We start from the raw sequence: 19,542 nt of genomic DNA, 5'->3' as shown, positions 1-19,542 counted from the left end.
TATTACATTATATAAACGATACCTATTACATTATATAAGGGCTACCTATTACATCATATGTTTACCTATTATATTGAAAGTGTCCATACTTTTTATAAAAAGGATCGATACTTTTTTTAAAACTTATGTAATTTATGTTTCAATTTTTTTAACAGTGTTTCATGTTTTCCACCTACAATATTGATTTAATAATTTCATTTGCACAAAAAATTATTTGATTGTTTTTATATTTTATAAAATATTATTTAGAATTTTAAATTTAATAATAATATATACCGTAACGTAAAAAATAAATCATTAGACGCCTATAATTACTAAATTAATATCTTAAAACTCACTCAAAAGATAACCTTAAATTAATGTTTTCCACAGTGAAAAAAGTATGGACACTTTTATAAAAAGGATAGACACTTTACAATATAACCATTACCTATTACATTATATAAACGATACCTATTACATTATATAAGGGCTACCTATTACATCATATGTTTACCTATTATATTGAAAGTGTCCATACTTTTTATAAAAAGGATCGATACTTTTTTTAAAACTTATGTAATTTATGTTTCAATTTTTTTAACAGTGTACTGCGAATTTAAAATGATAATATACTTGTAGTTATTTTACATACCTAAATATGTACTGCGAATTTAATGTTGTACCCACCCTTTAACTACAGAAACATGTTCAAAATGAACCTTCGTTTACATATCCATCAACTCCTGGAGCACTGAACTTGCACAACAAAATTTTTGCCATGGATAATACTGATGTAGACAATGTTAAGCCAACCGAGGAATGCCATGAAGTACATAATGTTGATGAATCTGACAGATTGGTTGGTCAGCTCTTCTGTTCACGTGATCAAGCTTGGCACTTTTACAAGGGATTCGCACGGGAACATGGGTTTAGTGCACGTAAGGGAACAACACGGCTTGACGTGGAAGGGAATGTGAAGACACAAGAATTTTGTTGTTCCAAAGAAGGGTTTCGAGTATCAAAAGTCAATACTGTTGATCGTCAACGTGCTCATACGCCAGTCACAAGAACAGGATGTAAGGCTAGAGTCGTAGTTACAGCAACAAATACAAACGATCAGTGGGTTATAAGTAAGTCTGATCAGAAACATAATCATGCATTGTGCACATCTGCTATGACACCATTTATGCGTTCTAATCGAGCTGTAAGTAAGGCTGATATCGATGAGGCAACAACATTGAAAGAGGTCGGTGTTGGCACGTCACAAGTAATGAACTATTTAACGCAGCAGGCAGGGGGCTATCATAATGTTGGATTTACACATAAAGACCTCTACAATGCACTTCAAAGAGGTAAAGCAAAGGAAATCGTCGATGGGGATGTGAATGCGCTTATTGCCTACTTTGATTATAAGAAACATGATGATCCCGGGTTTTTTATGACATACTCGGTAGACGAATCGGGGGCATTGTATAATCTTATTTGGTCGGATTCTACATCGAGATCGGATTACACATGCTTCGGTGATGTAATTGCGTTCGACACAACGTACAAAGATAATTTGTATGGTCGACCAATTATGCCTATTGTTGGTGTCAATCATCACCATAACACAATTGTGTTTGCCACTGCCATAATCGCTGACGAAACGTCTCAATCTTTCGAGTGGGTGCTACAGAATTTTTTAGAAGCCATGATGAATAAATCACCTATTTCTGTTGTAACCGATGGGGATAGGGCAATGCAGAGGGCTATCAAATCTGTTATCCCTTATGCTAAGCACAGATTATGTTCTTGGCATCTTTCTCGCAATGCACAAGCTAACATTGGTGACCCAAAGTTTACAGCAGCATTCTCAAAATGCATGGCTTCCTGGTGGACAACCAAGGAATTTGATATTCAATGGCGTTCGATTGTTTCAGAATTCAACGTCCAAAAGCATCCATGGGTGATTGAGAAGGGAAATACACGACACTTATGGGCACAAGCATATCTAACCGGTCATTTCTTTGCCAATATTCGCTCAACACAAAGGTGCGAGTCTATGAATGCTTCACTAGCTATTGCACTGAAACACAAGAAGACATATTTAGATGTTGTTCGTGCAATTGAAGATGGAATTAGTAGAATGCGTATGAACGAGTTGAAAGCGGATTACTTAAGTTCCCATACGAAGCCCTTCCAGATCACAAAACTGGTCGACCTTGAAAGCCATGCCACTGCGATTTTTACCCGCGAATCTTTTCGTGTGTTCCAAGATGAACTTACACGGGAGACATTGTACCGGATTGAGGCAGAGATTAAGTCCTTATCAGATGAATGTCAACATTATATTTTGTCAAAGTACGCAGAAAAAATAGGAAATTTGAAATTAGTTTTGATTCTCGTACGAAAACTCTAATTTGCTTCTGCAAAAAATTCGAGACCGTTGGACTTCCGTGTCGCCATCAACTTCACATTTTGAAGCAATTGGACTACACATATTTGCCCGGGACTTTGATTCAAAGTAGGTGGACTAATGATGCGAAGGCTTCTGCACCCAGCTATGTTGATTTGAATGTGTCTCCAGAAGTGATGCAAATGGCAAGGTTCGCTGCTCTACGTTCAACGTCAAGTAGGTTATGCTACATTGCATCAAAGACAGACGAGTCTTTCAAAACCGCAAGAGATGAGATGAAAAAACTAATAGAAGAATTAGAAAACTCGTTTGGTTTGAATCATTCAGTCAACCAGAGCATTGTAGTAAACAATGTTCGTGACCCTCAACGAAAACAACGCAAGCGAAAAGAAGTGCCGAAGAACAAGGTCGAGAAGCAAATTAGGCGATGTGGGTACTGCAACGGTGAGGGGCATAACAAACTAACATGTCCTCAAGTCAAGCTTAGTTTGAGTACAAGCACACAGCCTACATCAACTGATTTTTTCGAAGACGGAATGGAATGACAACGATCTCCATATAATATATCGTAAGTATCAACATCACTCCTATTGTATGTACATGTAAATATTTTGAATGAAGGAAGAAAAACCGCGTTACTTCAAATTACCGACACTTTTTTAAATGGTATGGACATAAAGTACCGACACAATATTATAAAGTGTCGATATAGGTTGTAGACCTATTCGCTCATAAAACCGGTATATTTATACCGGTTATATTACAAAATTATCTATTACATTATAATTATGGGTTCCGATGTGTAAAATGTCGACACTTTTTTAAATCGTATTGACACATTTTTCTTCCAATATGGACATAAAGTACCGACACAATATTAAAAAGTGTCGATATAGGTTGTAGACCTATTCGCGCATAAGACCGGTATATTTATACCGGTTATATTACAAAATTATCTATTACATTATAATTATGGGTTCCGATGTGTAAAATGTCGACACTTTTTTAAATCGTATCGACACATTTTTCTTCCAATATGGACATAAAGTACCGACACAATATTAAAAAATGTCGATATAGGTTGTAGACCTATTCGCGCATAAGACCGGTATATTTATACCGGTTATATTACAAAATTATCTATTACATTATAATTATGGGTTCCGATGTGTAAAATGTCGACACTTTTTTAAATCGTATCGACACATTTTTCTTCCAATATGGACATAAAGTACCGACACAATATTAAAAAGTGTCGATATAGGTTGTAGACCTATTCGCGCATAAGACCGGTATATTTATATCGGTTATATTACAAAATTATCTATTACATTATAATTATGGGTTCCGATGTGTAAAATGTCGACACTTTTTTAAATTGTATCGATACATTTTTTTTCCAATATGGACATAAAGTACCGACACAATATTAAAAAGTGTCGATATAGGTTGTAGACCTATTCGCGCATAAGACCGGTATATTTATACCGGTTATATTACAAAATTATCTATTTTATTATAATATGTTGAAAGTGTCCATACTTTTTTATAAAAAGGATCGATACGTTTTTTAAAGATATGTAATTTATGTTTCAATATTTTTTAAGTATGTTTCATGTTTTCCACCTACAATATTAATTTAATAATTTCATTTGCACAAAAAATTAGTTGATTGTGTTGATATTTTATAAAATAATATTAAGAATTTTTAATTTAACAATAATATATACCGTAACGTAAAAAATTAATCATTAGACGCCTATAATTACTAAATTAATATCTTAAAACTCACTCAAAAGATAACCTTAAATTAATGTTTTCCACAGTGAAAAAAGTATAGACACTTTTATAAAAAGGATAGATACTTTACAATATATTAAAAAAGTATAGACACTCAAATGTATATGTACACATAGAAGCAAATATGGAATAATTAATGAAAATATACATACAATATAATCACACCAAAATTTAAATACACAAGAATGTTCAAATAATGTACCGACAAACAAAATTAATCCGATGAAAAAGGGTTGTTTCTAACGAAGTCCGGAACATTAGAGGCCTTCAACAAATTTTCCAAATACTCTCGTATGTTTCCGCCTTTTTCTGAGGACATACATAAATAATTTCAATTATCAAACTAATGAGGTGCAATTTTACTAACAATAAATTAAATTCGCATAAGCATGAATAAATTTGTGTCATACCTAGAGCTTTGTCGTTCGAATGGGAAGCAGCGTCAAAGGTATGTGGACATATGTAATTATATTTCTATATAAACACATAAGTTGTTAAAATAATCAATGTCTGAACACCTGTTCAACTGATCAGAAACATATTGCATAAATGCAACCTACCGGATTATAAATCATTTTTTCCGCTGAATCATCGACCAAAAGTGTATTTAGCTCGTTAAAATCTGGACACGCGTTCCAAACATCATTGAGATCTTTACAATAGGTAACAGAATCGTATGTTTTGCATTTTTTTTGATCCTGTTCACAAACAGTCGAACATAAATATGTAGGAATCATACACAAGGAAAAGTCAGCAAACTGTAATGACATTCATCTTACCCACACGAATAGAAAATGCTCGGAAAATACAGGTAGTTTCTCAAGTACACGGTCGACGTTATGCCTGAGATTGTAATCAAGTTTGAATGTTAACATTCAAATGTATATTAACGATTTTGACTACAGTAATTCAATTGCCTCAAACATGTTCTAACCTCATCTTTGAAGACCAAATGGCAACAACAAAATTGTCGACACAAAATTGCATAAATTCAAATAATCCTCTTCTGAGGACAACATCTACAACATGAAGAAAATGAGATTAAAGTTCTACGCGTATATGTTAAAATAATGGATACAAAAGAATAGAATTAAAACCTGCCGGCAGTCTTGGGATGTAGGCAAGGACACCATTGAGATCAAAAATTAAAAGTTTTCTTGAAGGCGGCGTTGCAGACACGATATACTTGTTTGGATCATCATCTTCATCATCATCATCATCATCGTCAGCATCTTCATCGCCAGCTTCATCGTCATCATCATCATCATCGTCATCTTCATCGTCAGCTTCATCTTCTGCGACCGATTGGTTGTCCACATCTGTTAAAAGAAAATAAAATAAAGTTCAGAACGTGTAAATGTTAAGAAACATAGATAATGAATTACCTAACTCGTTTGATGTCGTTGACGTAATTCGTTACGCAACATGGAGACTTCACGTTGCAATGATGAAATATCGGATCGCATTCCACTCACAAGGGAATCAATATGCTCCCGAAAATTGACCATGTATTCCATCACGGTCTTAATTGTGACATCCTCTGCAACTGTTGCTTCTTCCATCATTGCGTCTCCACTTGGTTGCTCTTCTTCATGGCCAACGGGGTCCATTTCCTCCCTCTCTTGATCTAATCCGACCTCCTTGACACGCTTCCAACCGAGTTTTTCAACAAAATCATATCCCGCTTTTTTAATAAATACCATGTCAATCTTGCGGGTTAATCGAACAGGGGCGTCATGCGAAAAATCAACTTCCTTCTTCTTCAACAGATGGGTGATGACACATCCATATGGTAGTGTAGTTGAAATTGTTGCTCCCTTTGTGACCATATATACAATTGTATTAAATATGAGTTTTGCAATGTTTGGAGCCGTTTTGGATTTATACTTTGCTATCCACCAATAATCGCTGTCTCAAAGCGTTGAATGTTTTCCCCCACTAGGCCGGATATACCATGTGAGCATTTTGTGAAACACTCTCGACTCTACATCGAGGTGAATTGGGCTATTTCTAGTAACCCGTTTAATTGTAGACCAATCTACACCATTTTCATCTGAATCCCCTGTATTCGCTACACCTAAACCCTCCGCAATAGTTTCTGGAGATATATATATATCCTTCCCCATGACATGTGTATTAATTCCTATTATATTAGTCTTATTAGGCTCGTGCTGTAAGGAAGCATTGTTGTAGAAGACTCTAACTAGGTTGGGATAATATCTTGGTTCTACACCAAGGAATTCAAGCCAACCCCAAGATGTAAATGTGGATTTAAAACTAAATGCATATTTATCATCAAACAAGAAACCCAGGTCAATGACACGTTCGGGACGAATCTTCCTTACTTTAAAACTCGTCAGCCATCTTTGTTTCTCCATGTCGGATCTAAAGTTCAGAGTTTCGAAGGACCTGATTTCCTCAGAAGAATCGTTTGTTACAGAAGGAGGTGGTTGAGAAGAACTGGGTTGAGAAGAGCTTTGAGAAAGACCTCGCTTCTGACGCTGACGTTTTGGAGCCATTTTGGTTGGATGCTACCCCTATTACAATGGAACACAAACACATTCAGGATAAAAACTCCAATATAGAAATCAATCAAACCCATAAATATCGATAAATTTACCTGAATATCTGATCGTCACTTATGATAACGGTAGAAGGAAGAAAGAGGAGAGGAAGATCTGCCTGCTTGCATTTATGTTTAGGGTTTCTCGATTAAGAGTACTATATAAACGGTGGAAAACACTTGATATTTAAATTAGTATCGACACAAACTATATTAGTGTCGACACATTATTTAGACTTATTCTCTCATAAAACCGGTATAATTGTACCGGTTAGATTCAAAAATTACATATTACATTATACTTTTGGGTTCGATGATTTTGGGATCGACACTTTTTATATATGGATCGACACTTATTGATGCACCTTGTTTTTAATTCATTCTGGAAAAAAAATATCGACACAAACTATATTAGTGTCGACACATTATTTAGACTTATTCTCTCATAAAACCGGTATAATTGTACCGGTTAGATTAAAAAATTACATATTACATTATACTTTTGGGTTCGATGATTTTGGGATCGACACTTTTTATATATGGATCGACACTTTATTGATGCACCTTGTTTTTAATTCATTCTGGAAAAAAATATCGACACAAACTATATTAGTGTCGACACATTATTTAGACTTATTCTCTCATAAAACCGGTATAATTGTACCGGTTAGATTAAAAAATTACATATTACATTATACTTTTGGGTTCGATGATTTTGGGATCGACACTTTTTTATATGGATCGACACTTTATTGATGCACCTTGTTTTTAATTCATTCTGGAAAAACAATATCGACACAAACTATATTAGTGTCGACACATTATTTAGACTTATTCTCTCATAAAACCGGTATAATTGTACCGGTTAGATTAAAAAATTACATATTACATTATACTTTTGGGTTCGATGATTTTGGGATCGACACTTTTTTATATATGGATCGACACTTTATGGGTGCACCTTGTTTTTAATTCATTCTGGGAAAAAAATATCGACACAAACTATATTAGTGTCGACACATTATTTAGACTTATTCTCTCATAAAACCGGTATAATTGTACCGGTTAGATTGAAAAATTACATATTACATTATACTTTTGGGTTCGATGATTTTGGGATCGACACTTTTATATATGGATCGACACTTTATTGATGCACCTTGTTTTTAATTCATTCTGGAAAAAAATATCGACACAAACTATATTAGTGTCGACACATTATTTAGACTTATTCTCTCATAAAACCGGTATAATTGTACCGGTTAGATTAAAAAATTACATATTACATTATACTTTTGGGTTCGATGATTTTGGGATCGACACTTTTTATATATGGATCGACACTTTATTGATGCACCTTGTTTTTAATTCATTCTGGAAAAAAAATATCGACACAAACTATATTAGTATCGACATGACCCTTAATGTGTATAAGAAACATGTACAACAACATACTGCTAACTTTTCTCATCTCATTCATAATTATATTCACATAAAAAAATATAAATCGTATACAAAATTATAAATCTTATACAAAATTAACTCGACATTTACATCATTGCATCCTTTTGTTATTCTTATGTAATATTGCAGCTTTTGTTATCTCCTGTCTTCGTTCATTTTGATTGTGGCTTACGAGATCATTTAATACTCGCGATCGATCCCAGTCTCCAACAACCTATATTCAAATTGTCAGAACGTTAAGTATTGTCAACTACAGCATTCAATCTACGACTTTTAACAATTTTACCAGAAACAATTTTTTCTATCCACTTACAAAATCACCAGTTGCCCCTGTAGAACCGATCGATTCCATCCACATCATCACATACATGCCGCAATCATATCTGTTACAAAATTTGAAAACCACACATGTCAATTATGATGAATACTGCATAAATTAAGCTTTCTATTTGTGATAACATCTCATACCCATTCAATTGCTTATTCTTCTTATGCTCCACAAATTTGAAGTTTTTCAAGGGATACTTTCCTAGAGATCCACATGACTCAACCCAAATGCGTTTCTTATTATAAGAATCTAATATTTTAATCTGCATTAAAATAGAAGAAGTTATGCACCAAAAAAATTATGCATTATAATTTACATAATGTCCTTTCATACATACATACATACCAATCTCTTAGCATCCTTCACTCTCTGTTTAGCTGCTTCAGTTGTAAACATACTATCATATATTGTTACAACATGATCTACCATATCCAACACCAACAGATACCAGTGTGAATTATGGTAGTTTATTGTGATCATTATCTGCAACAAATTTCACACCCAATTTGACAAAATTCAACATTCTATATCCGAAAACATCATTTGCAATTGGTATGGTGTCTTACCTTCTCACAGTCGGTGAATTTCACATAGTTATCCAATATGACACCCCAGAAGGTAGAAATATTCTCAACACTTTCTTTATTGTTGGCTTCCAACGCCTGTTGCTGTAATTACGCAACAAACATTATTAATTTACCGTCTATAACACTACTTTTCAATATTATTAATTTAACTCACCACTAAGAGGTATGGAAGGTAGCCAATCCTCCGTGTGACTTTTGAGAATCGTAGCATATGGTCCAGGCGAGCAAATCGATAACCTAACAAAATTAATTACACAATCAGAACATATTCAATAAGTTTTATTTATTTTCTACTTTCTACTTACCACACCGCCAACCCATTCTGTAGGCTTCAACGTTGCAACGTCGTATACAGTAGCGAATTGATTTCCCATTGATATTACAGAATATCTGTATGAATCATTAGGATTAATATCTTGTCATGAAATATTTAAATATCACTCACAAAACAATATATTTCACTTACCCCGATTCTAACTCGCTATTCCATAAATAATCACAAATTGCAGCTTCGATGTCATCAATTCCGGTTGGAATGTCCGCTTTTTCAACCTACAATTTTGCATACAAATTTTTGTCACAACAACATAATAAAAATCAAATTAAGTATTCTTTTATTAAACTTACCTTCTGCTTCTTCTTCTGGGGTGCAGGACATTCCGAATCCAAAACTGCTGCTATGACACTCTCCGGTGTATAAAGCACATTGGGCCTCTCCTTCCTCCTCATTTCTTCCATCTCTTCTTCTTCCTCCTCCCTCTTTTCTTCTTCATATTTTTTCAGTTCATCGTACTTTTTTTCTACATAGCTCTTCATATCTTTTATTTCACCCTTCAATTGAGCTCCTTCATCCGAGTATTTATCAACCACCCCCTTCACCCCCGTAAGTTCACTCCTCAAATCAACAACCTCCTTCACCACTCCCTCAAATTTTTCTCCCGTCACCATCTTAATATCACCCCTTAACACCGAAACTTCTTTCACCACTTCACCCCTCAACACCTCTACTTCTTTCACCACTCCTTCTATTTTTCCTTCCACTACCCCCTTATGCCTCTCGAGTTTCTCTACGACTTGATCAAGTTTCTCTTCGACTCTTGATTGTCTTTGCATGATTTCAAATTGGATTTTTTTGATATCAGCCAATTCAGACATCAAAATGTCGAAGTTACTCTGTTTTGCTTCACCGTCGTCCCACTCACCTTCATCCCCCAATACAACCATCCCTCCTTTCTTCTCCTCTGCCTCCACTGCCTCCTCTACATCCTTGCCAATAACCTTCAAAAAATTAAATTACAATATTAAGACATTGATTATATTCTTAATATTATTTAATTACATTTATTACCATTTCTTGCTTCTTCCCTCTATCCAACTTCAACTTCACCATCACTCTAACCACCTCTTCCTTCCCCATGCACGGATGCGTGCCACTCCGGTTCTTTCATAAGCCGGCACTGCCTCACAGCCCGACCAAAAATTGAACAGTGCAACCTGCATTTATAATAAAATTAGAATTTTTATATAAAAACACAAAAAAGTGATTCAACTCATTTACCTCTAAGATTGCTATGCACCCTTTGAGGTATCTCTGGCTGCCCTTTTTAAAGGTGATAATTGATTCAATCAATCTCGAATGGATATATTCAGCCCAATTGAATTCACCCTTCAAGCCTTCATCGCAAATGAGCTTCATATATTCCTTGTTCGTTGACGTATCACCCGTTGGACAAAGAAATATACCGACAAGGTACAATAGAACTCGGGCCTTCAGCTCATCCCCCAAGTAAGATCCACTTTTGATATCCTCTTCAACTTCAGTATATGTCACCTTATGATTCAAACCATATTTGGAGGCAAGTGCTTTCCAGTTCTTACTCCTACAGACTTCTATAACACTTTTGCCTTTGTTTTGTACCCCCAATACGGCTGCAGCAGTCGATACCCCCAGAGGGAATGAATAATCACCATACTTAGCCATACATTGACTGACGTCAAATTGTGCCATCAAGGATCGACACAATTCCCTCCGAATAGGTCGATCCCTTACTCCGATCAACGATCCAAAACCTATTTCTCCCAGCACATTCAACTGACCCTTCTCCTTAAGGTGTTTAATTAATAAATTCACCCTTTTAATGCTGCATCTTGTCGAAACTTCCTACATTTTTTAACAATATATAATGTTATAGTTCTTATATATTTGTATCAACGTATTTACAAGTTTAATGAATACCTTATTTTCATGTGCTTTCCTCCGTTCTTTGTATTCTTTACTATCATTCCTTGACTGTGTGATGTAAGGTTCCTTTTCAGCATCACTCATTGAATTCCATTTGGACCTCACATCTTTTTTCACCTAATATTAAACATAAACGTTTCTTAATCAATACATTAACACTAAATACTAATACTACTCAATGTCAATTTCATTTTACATACCGAACCGCTCTGTGTGCCATCTCCCTTCATCCTTTTGCATTCGGCCATACTGTTAACATTTAAAATTTGTAATCAATTTAAAGTTTATCGATACTTTAATCCAATTACCATTTCAACAATAATAACAAAAAGACATTGATACTTACTAGAAGTACATATATCCACCCTTTGGTTGCTTTCGAGTCTCGGCCTCAATTTCAAAGTCATCTGCTCCACCAACAATTTTCCAACCCATTGACTCCATTTTTCCTTCATATCAGTTTACGCAAATCAAATTATTTTGTTACATACACTTTTCAATATACAAATATAGATAACTACTCTTGTGGTAAAACGGTTTTCTTCAAAAGAATTTGAATGGCCACACCAAAATGTGTCGGCACATTATACAACCTATAATATCATTTTCTACCTATAATATTTAATAAAAGTATCGACATTTATCGTTTTCCTTGAATATCTATTTCTACCTGCAATCGGTCCCAAATGCTTCCTTACTCCAAAACCCCAAACAACACATAAAAAACCCTATCGCGATTACTGTAATAATAAAAAATTAGGGTTTCGACAACATACTTTTCGATTCGACTGCAGCAACAAACAAACAAACTTCGCTTTAGAAACGCCTTCTGAAATGCAGCAACAATTACTCTTCGATTTCAAAAACTCGTCCGTTCTATCTATTTTCAGAGGATATTTAGCTTATATTTTCATCGGATATGTTATTATATTTAATCGATACAAATACAAAAGTGTCGATACTTTTATGTCAGGTGTCGATACTTTCGAAAGGATAATTACCTATTTCTTTGAAAGTGTCGATAATTTATTACACGTACTTACGAAAGTATCGACACTTTCAATATATCCGGTATCATTTTACCGTTTTATCATTTTGATACCGGTTTTATCATATTTTTACCTGTTATATCGTTGTGGATCGATATTTTTTTTTAAAGTATCGACACATTATAGGCGCTATAACTGCTTCTCTTTTAAATTCACAAAGTGTCGATCCTTATATAACGTATCGACACTTTTAATTTTACCGGTTTTATCATTTTGTTACCGGTTTTATCATATTTTTACCTGGTATATCGTTTTGGATCGATATATTTCTTAAAAGTATCGACACTTTTTAGGATTTAAAACTGCTTTTAAAGTTATGTAATTTATGTTTCAATTTATTTAATAGTGTTTTATGTTTTCCACCTACAATATTAATTTAATAATTTAATTTACACAAAATTTTATTTGATTGTTTTGATATTTTATAAAATATTATTTAGAATTTAAATTTAACAATATTAACCAAATATAATAATAAATATGTTTTCAACAGTGAAATAAGTATGGACACTTTTATAAAAATGATATATATACTTTTTTGAAAGTTATGTAATTTATGTTTCAATTTTTTTAATAGTGTTTCATGTTTTCCACCTACAATATTAATTTAATAATTTCATTTACACAAAAAATTATTTGATTGTTTTGATATTTTATAAAATATTATTTAGATTTTAAATTTAACAATATTAACTAAAGATAATAATAAATATATTTTCACAGTGAAATAAGTATGGACACTTTTATAAAAAGGATAGATAATTTACAATATAACAGGTAAAAATATGACAAAACCAGATTCATTATGACAAAACCGGTAAAATTTACTTGATATGTTAAAAGTATGGACACTTTTTATAAAAAGGATAGATACTTACCGATAACCAAAGTTTACCGGTTACCAAATTTTTTAATAGTTTTTCATATTTTCTACCTAAAACATTATTAGTTGTCAACATAATAGGTACCGCTAAACCGAATTTATTAAATACATTTTAATGTATCCGGTAATGCTGTATATTAACCGTATATTAACCCGCCTTTCCTGAGACATTCCCCATTGTCCGTTGTTGGTCTATACTATGATTTCCTCTCTTTCCTTTTATTTAAAGTATGACGTTTCGAGGAGGGATTGGGTCCCATGATTGCTCATCTTATTAGAAAATAGAAACTGATTTAATTGGGATTAAAAATTGATGACGTGGAGAAATTGATATTTATGTATTTATTGAAGGTGCCTTTTCTATTGCAGATCCAATAAAAATAAGAGTATTTTAAATACTAATTATAAGTGATGTTTAAATAATATTAAGCGTATTTTTAAATTTATTTTTTTGATATTTTATATTTTTTAATATTAAATCTAATGACAATTCGGTTTCAGCTCAAATGCCTGGGGGGAGAACAAGAAAAACACTCGATTTAATAATAATCATATTCAACATCAGCTCGTTTTATTTTTATGCTGCAAGCACTACAATTGTATCATCAAGAAACGAATGAAAAATATAGTTGCTGATTGGTGGTTCCTTCTCAGAGAAACCATAAGGACATGGAGCGGCTGCTTTGATTTTTCTGGGATGATAGTGACCGGTTTGAATAAACTGGTGGCTATTATTATCCATTTCTCAATGAATTATGATCACGGTGGTAGTGACGGGGCCGACGGTGATGGTGCTGGCCGCAGCCTCACGTATTTTCCTAACCGCAGTCCTCCGAACTTGCTAAACATTCTCGGCGGTTCAATATTACTCTTCTTGTCGAACCAACGAGCAAACCCGTGTTTCTTCTTTCTCACGCCATGCTGCGGGTTATGCCAAGAAAATGTGCCTTTGGACCCTTCTGAAACAGGGTCCTTAACATCGGTATCGACAATAGATTCATCAGTAAAACAATACGTTCGGTTATTTTCCTGGTGGTTACGAGGAAAACGACGACTGCGGTCGTCTGGCAACTGGCTTTGAATGTCGAGATTCTTGACGTAGGAGTAAAGCTCTGCTTTTTTGCCAACCTTTTCTGATATCGTCTGAATGAGCACCGATGGTTGCACGGTACCCCGAACAGACACCAGCCCATTTTTGGAATCTATGTCGATATCATACACGTCTACATGACAGAAATCAAACAACAATCAGAAAAGTTTTTGAACAAGTGTTGGTCTGTTATTTTAGGAAAACATACCATTGATTTTCTGCAACTTTTTCTTCACTTTCTCGGGACATGTTGAACAACACTGGATATTCACTTTCAGAACACACGTCTGAAAAGAGTAATACCAATAAAAAACACGTAAAACCATGAAAAAGAAACTATGGGTATTAAACATATATGTATGTGAAGAAGAACAGATGAATACCGGGACATCGGGACCATCTGCCATTGGATGATTGGAACTTAGAGAGCCGAAGCAGAACAGAGAAAGGAGTGTGGCTTGAACTGTGTTGCAGCTGGCTATTTTTAAAGAAAAACTTGATGATTTTCACCCTTTTTGGGTAGAAAAACTTGATTCATCAATCTTTCAAATGGAAAAGTAATGAATGATTTCCATAAACAGTATAAATTTCATGTGTTCAGAACGTTCGTACTTGAAGAAGATAACGTAACTGCAAAACCAAGGTTTGATTGTGTATGAATGCAGAAATTCCATAACTGAAATTGGTGATCACAGGTAAGAATTTTAAATCTAATATTAGATAAAATACAAATTCAATATCAACTTTAGGTAAGAATTTTACACCACATTTCAATACAAATTCCCTTTAACGATGTAATACGTCTTGGTTAGAATTTTGATATAATTATAAATTTAATCTTTTTAAATATGAAAAAGTAAAAATTGTTTTATTTTGCTAAGAATCTTACACTGCATCTCTATAAATCCTAAAACTCATAATTTTTCCATTTTTACCATAAACGATGATCCATCGCAAGATTTTCATTTTTGAATAATCTTCGAGTTATGATGATTCCCATTGCCAAAATCTTAATAGAGTTAAAATTTTAAATAATTTAATAACTTATATTAAAAAAAAGTAATCAGTACAGGATTCTCAAAGGAATGATTTGAGAAGAATCCAAGGAAATTACAGCGACAACCTTCGGCCAGTGTCCACGAGTTTAGAGCGTGGAATTCTCAAAGGCAGCGACTGCCTGGGATACTAAACCCACACAAATTTATGAAATCCCTACAATTGGTTCACATAAATCGAATTTCCCCATCTTAAAATCCTTGCCCTCTTATCTTTTAAAACCACACCGATTGGAACGATAATTGTGAGGAAATCCAGGATTTTGAGCTCTCGAGATGGGTAAGTGTTTGGCTATGTAACAAAAAAGGTTCAAGAGGGAGGCCCAGATTATAGGAATTTTAGATAAAACTTGGTTTCTCTCCATCAAACAATATGATGAAGATTTGTTTGATGGCTTCTCATGGGTATCCTCAGCGCCAGGGCCTTGTTCTACACCAAGAGCAAGGCGTTAGGATCAAGGTAATTATTTTTTCTTCGTGTTTTCCCCCCTATGGTTTTGATGATTTGGGGTTTTTGAGATATTTTGTTGTTTCAATTGGGTTTCTCTTTGTTTGTGGATTCATATTTCTTTCGTGAGCCACTGTTGTCCCTTTTCCGCCTTGTATGCTTGTTAAATTGTGTTAAATTATTCTTTGTTTATTCATTTGTACAATTCTTAATCATTTTAACATGGAGAATTTGGAGGTTTTGTTTTTTTTTAATTGTTTTGTTGAATTCTAATGGAGTTTTATTCCAATGTATCTCTAATTATTTTATTAATGATTGCTTATTGTTGGAAGCAGGAGTGTGGATCTTTAATTCCAAGTCAGATAACGAAACAAGACATGGTACGGATAGGCTCCTTTGATCTGAGGACCAACCGATTCGAGGAGCTGCCAAAACCAGTTACTGCACTGCCTGAGCCTAAACTGATTATCGATGTTGATCTGATGCTACAAAAGCCTGTGATTATCAATAAATCAGGTCTGCAACTTGTTGCCCGGTTCCTTGTACTGGATAATTATTTATTTTACCATGTACTTAGGGAGAGAGACAAATCAATTGTTCATAGATACACAATAAAGAATTTGTGTTTATGTATAAATTTTAGTTAACATGCTAATTAATTTTTTTGTTTCACCTCGATGAGAGTTTGTATATTTGAAGCACCGAATTTGCCATGATGCATGATTATGAAAGGTGATTCTATTATTAGGATAAAAAAGAGTTAAAAGAGCAACTCAACACATCTATGGCAGTCTGCAGAATGCTTATACTTTCCATGTGGTCACAGATGCTTACCTGGATACAGAACTGCTTGGCTTTGGGATAGCTGAAAAGTGCACGAGACATGAAAAAATCCTGAAGTTTCTTATGTCTGGATCAAATGAATTAGAGAAAGGGGAACTTGATTTATCTTTGCTATCTGAATTGATAGGACTTCAACCGGTGATGTTTGGCATGCATCAACAACCTTATGATTCATATCTAATTTATCCAAGTCGCAAAATTGATTCCCAGATGCCTCTCCCGGACTTTTTTGGAGAAATGGTGCACAATTCAAAAGTAGCTGTTAGCCCAGATGGTCAAGTTATACTTACAGCTTGTGGGACTGAGATGAAAGACATCCTTTCGATCGTTGCTGAGTTTTACTTATCAAGCAACTCAACTAAGTGGAGAAAGCAATCATCACTGGTCCCGTACTTTGATCGGTATGCCAACTGACACCTAGTTCATTTAAATTACATGAAATCCGAGTACAAACAAGCAATTCTTGGTAAATTTTGACTATTATTGAGAAGTAAACATTGGATGAAAACTTTCTACTGTCGTTGTTTGTATTTTTTGTGTTCTTACTTTATCTTAAGCGGTTTATGTCCAATTTGACTTGTGCTTCTGGCTTGAGATTAACTAAATTTGCCTCTCAGGTTTAATCTCATTTTAGTGTAAAACTATAAGTTGATTTCAATGTTTGAAAGGCATCTGATGCTAAAAAAATAAACTAAACAGGAAACAGATCATGAAAGCACGTACTGATACTAACCTGACTTCTCCAAAGTTTGAAGTTGCGAGTATTGCACCTCTGGAGAGGTATGTGATTGATCATCTGTTTCAAGAATGTTTCATTGTGCCCTCGTTTATTAACCCCCATGCTCTTGCCATACTATAGTGGAGACTTTCTAGTTGAAATAATTGGAATTTATCTTGGTTTGAGAGATCTTGAAAGCTATGCATGCAATTGCTACGAGGGGATAATGACGTGTGAGTTACTATCCATTTATATTAATTGCATTTCAGACCATAGCTATGGGATGAATACCGGAAATATGTATTTTCAGATATATAAATTAAAACAGTGCTGAACAAAAATATGTACGTAAAAATTAAAATGATAAACGGAATATGCTAGAAGTGGCAGATTTTACCTACATATCTTTCAACTTGGCTATCGTCCACTGGTTATGAGATCTAAAAGACGTTTGTTCTTATACATTGCGAAAATGTAAAAATTCTACAAAAACTATAGTTTTGGTACTTTCCATGAAATTCTTTTGTTCAGAATGCTTTTCTATTTCTTGTATTCTCATTCACCTCTTTTTTGACAGTCCTGATAAAATCAAGCTGAAGCCATACCCAAAGAAGGGGTCTAAGAAGTTAGGCAGGGAGAGAGATCTCTACAGGAAGAACTATTTCCATGCGTGTGAGTGCCTTCTTTCCTTGATGGTTGATAAGAGACGGCTTGGCAGAACAGCAGTTCTTTCCCTTAAGAAATCCGGCCCTGAACTTCCTCAGCTCTTGACCCAATTCTCTGCTAGCATTGCTGGGGCTGGTCTTGCTGTTCTTTTCTCTGTTATTTTTAAGGTTGCTTGTGGGAGAGTTCCATTTGATACATCTAAACTATTTAGCACTGGCCTCGCCTTTGGGCTAGTTTGGCTCTCACAGTCAGTCAACCGACTGAGGGACACGGTCATACATATCAGCAAGAATACTAGCAAGTCGGATATGCAGAAAGAGGAGATAATTAAGAGAGTGGAGAGAAGTGTTAATCAAATCTATTTCAGAGCTGCGACCTTGATGGCTGTAGCGGTGCTGAAGTTTGTATGAACTTTGACTTCTGATGCTGCAACATTGATCTTAGACGTCGATATCTAAAGAACAGAGGGGATGTGTGTTTTGGGGGGGGGTCTACCTTGAGCACATACGAGGACCTGATCTCTGCACTTATGTATAGCTATCATTATTTTGTAAATGGAGAGGTGAGAGCCAAGGAGTTTACCAGTACTACTGCCTGCCTTGGGGGAAAAAAAGAACCATACCTTCCATGTTATGATGTTAATAACTACAATTTTGTCTTTGTACTTGAAACTATGTATCCTTGACTACAATTGATATTTTTTAGTAAGCAATGATGTGCACTAGGCAGTGCGTTGAATAAATGATGAATAATGACTCTATTGGGTCAACTTTTATTCATGTTATACGGACTAGAGGAATGTAATTCCATTCTCAAAATTGAAATTACACATTTAAAAAAGGTAGAGAACTAGAAATGTTAACGTCAACGGCTTACTTTAACATGATCAATATGTCCATGGCAGTCTACATGTGCATAGTGACGTTCAAGTGTCTCGTACTGCAAAATCGAAAGTGCGATAACATTGCAGGCGACACAGAATCTGAACAGAAAACAAAAAGTTACCAACCACTGCAATTTCAGTTCCTCCTATGTCCTGAGCAGGGGGTTGCTAATTTCATCATAGGCAACAGCCGTGGCCTTTTCCTTCTTCTGCAAGCATCTATTCATCGAAATTCCAGAACCGATCATCAGATCAGTAGTGTAAAACTCATAAACTATAATGGCTTCATAAGCATATGGATAGAGCCAACCTCTGTGATTGCTGCAGCGAGTCTGGTCTTTCCATGATCAACGTGCCCGGATGTTGCTACATTGACAACAGGTCTGGAAACAAAACCCATAATGCAAATAAGAACAAAGATTTCAACCCTTTAACATGAAAGAAGATGTAATGTATTTAGCAAAATGAAACTGGAACTGACAAGCTAGTGGAAGTAGCCATGGATGGTGCTGATGCTGTTGCCTTTTGGGGAAAGTATTTAGC

At 34.7% G+C, this 19,542-nt stretch overlaps 2 protein-coding genes across 2 annotated transcripts; one reads left to right on the top strand and one right to left on the bottom strand.

Annotated features, from left to right (window-relative positions):
- Positions 1 to 13,850: 13,850 nt before the first annotated feature.
- LOC120173756 lies at positions 13,851 to 14,793 on the bottom strand. Its single transcript, XM_039180827.1, has 3 exons — positions 14,770 to 14,793; positions 14,595 to 14,673; positions 13,851 to 14,519 (listed from the first exon to the last, which is right to left on the bottom strand). Exons 1-3 carry the CDS (start codon positions 14,791 to 14,793, stop codon positions 14,056 to 14,058), a joined length of 567 nt encoding a protein of 188 aa, XP_039036758.1. The 3' UTR covers positions 13,851 to 14,055.
- A 978-nt stretch (positions 14,794 to 15,771) lies between these two features.
- LOC120173614 lies at positions 15,772 to 18,782 on the top strand. Its single transcript, XM_039180714.1, has 5 exons — positions 15,772 to 15,901; positions 16,225 to 16,405; positions 16,716 to 17,133; positions 17,432 to 17,512; positions 18,028 to 18,782. The coding sequence occupies exons 1-5, from the start codon at positions 15,815 to 15,817 to the stop codon at positions 18,524 to 18,526; spliced, it is 1,266 nt and encodes a 421-aa protein (XP_039036645.1). The 5' UTR covers positions 15,772 to 15,814; the 3' UTR covers positions 18,527 to 18,782.
- The last annotated feature ends 760 nt before the right edge of the window (positions 18,783 to 19,542 follow it).

Source organism: Hibiscus syriacus, unplaced genomic scaffold (genome assembly GCF_006381635.1).
Source record: "Hibiscus syriacus cultivar Baekdansim isolate YM2019G1 unplaced genomic scaffold, ASM638163v2 tig00111983_pilon, whole genome shotgun sequence".
NCBI classification, from domain to species: Eukaryota; Viridiplantae; Streptophyta; class Magnoliopsida; order Malvales; family Malvaceae; genus Hibiscus; species Hibiscus syriacus.
The sequence above is the reverse complement of the archived record's forward strand: the minus strand, read 5'-3'. Positions and strand labels throughout refer to the sequence as shown.

Coding starts and splice junctions, on each gene's coding strand:
- LOC120173614 (XM_039180714.1), top strand. CDS start 15,815: ATGATGAAGATTTGTTTGATGGCTTCTCATGGGTATCCTCAGCGCCAG. Junction 15,902..16,224: donor AGCAAGGCGTTAGGATCAAG/GTAATTATTTTT, acceptor TGTTGGAAGCAG/GAGTGTGGATCTTTAATTCC. Junction 17,513..18,027: donor AGTATTGCACCTCTGGAGAG/GTATGTGATTGA, acceptor CTTTTTTGACAG/TCCTGATAAAATCAAGCTGA.
- LOC120173756 (XM_039180827.1), bottom strand. CDS start 14,793: ATGGCAGATGGTCCCGATGTCCCG. Junction 14,674..14,769: donor CAGATGGTCCCGATGTCCCG/GTATTCATCTGT, acceptor TACTCTTTTCAG/ACGTGTGTTCTGAAAGTGAA. Junction 14,520..14,594: donor AAAGTTGCAGAAAATCAATG/GTATGTTTTCCT, acceptor TCTGTCATGTAG/ACGTGTATGATATCGACATA.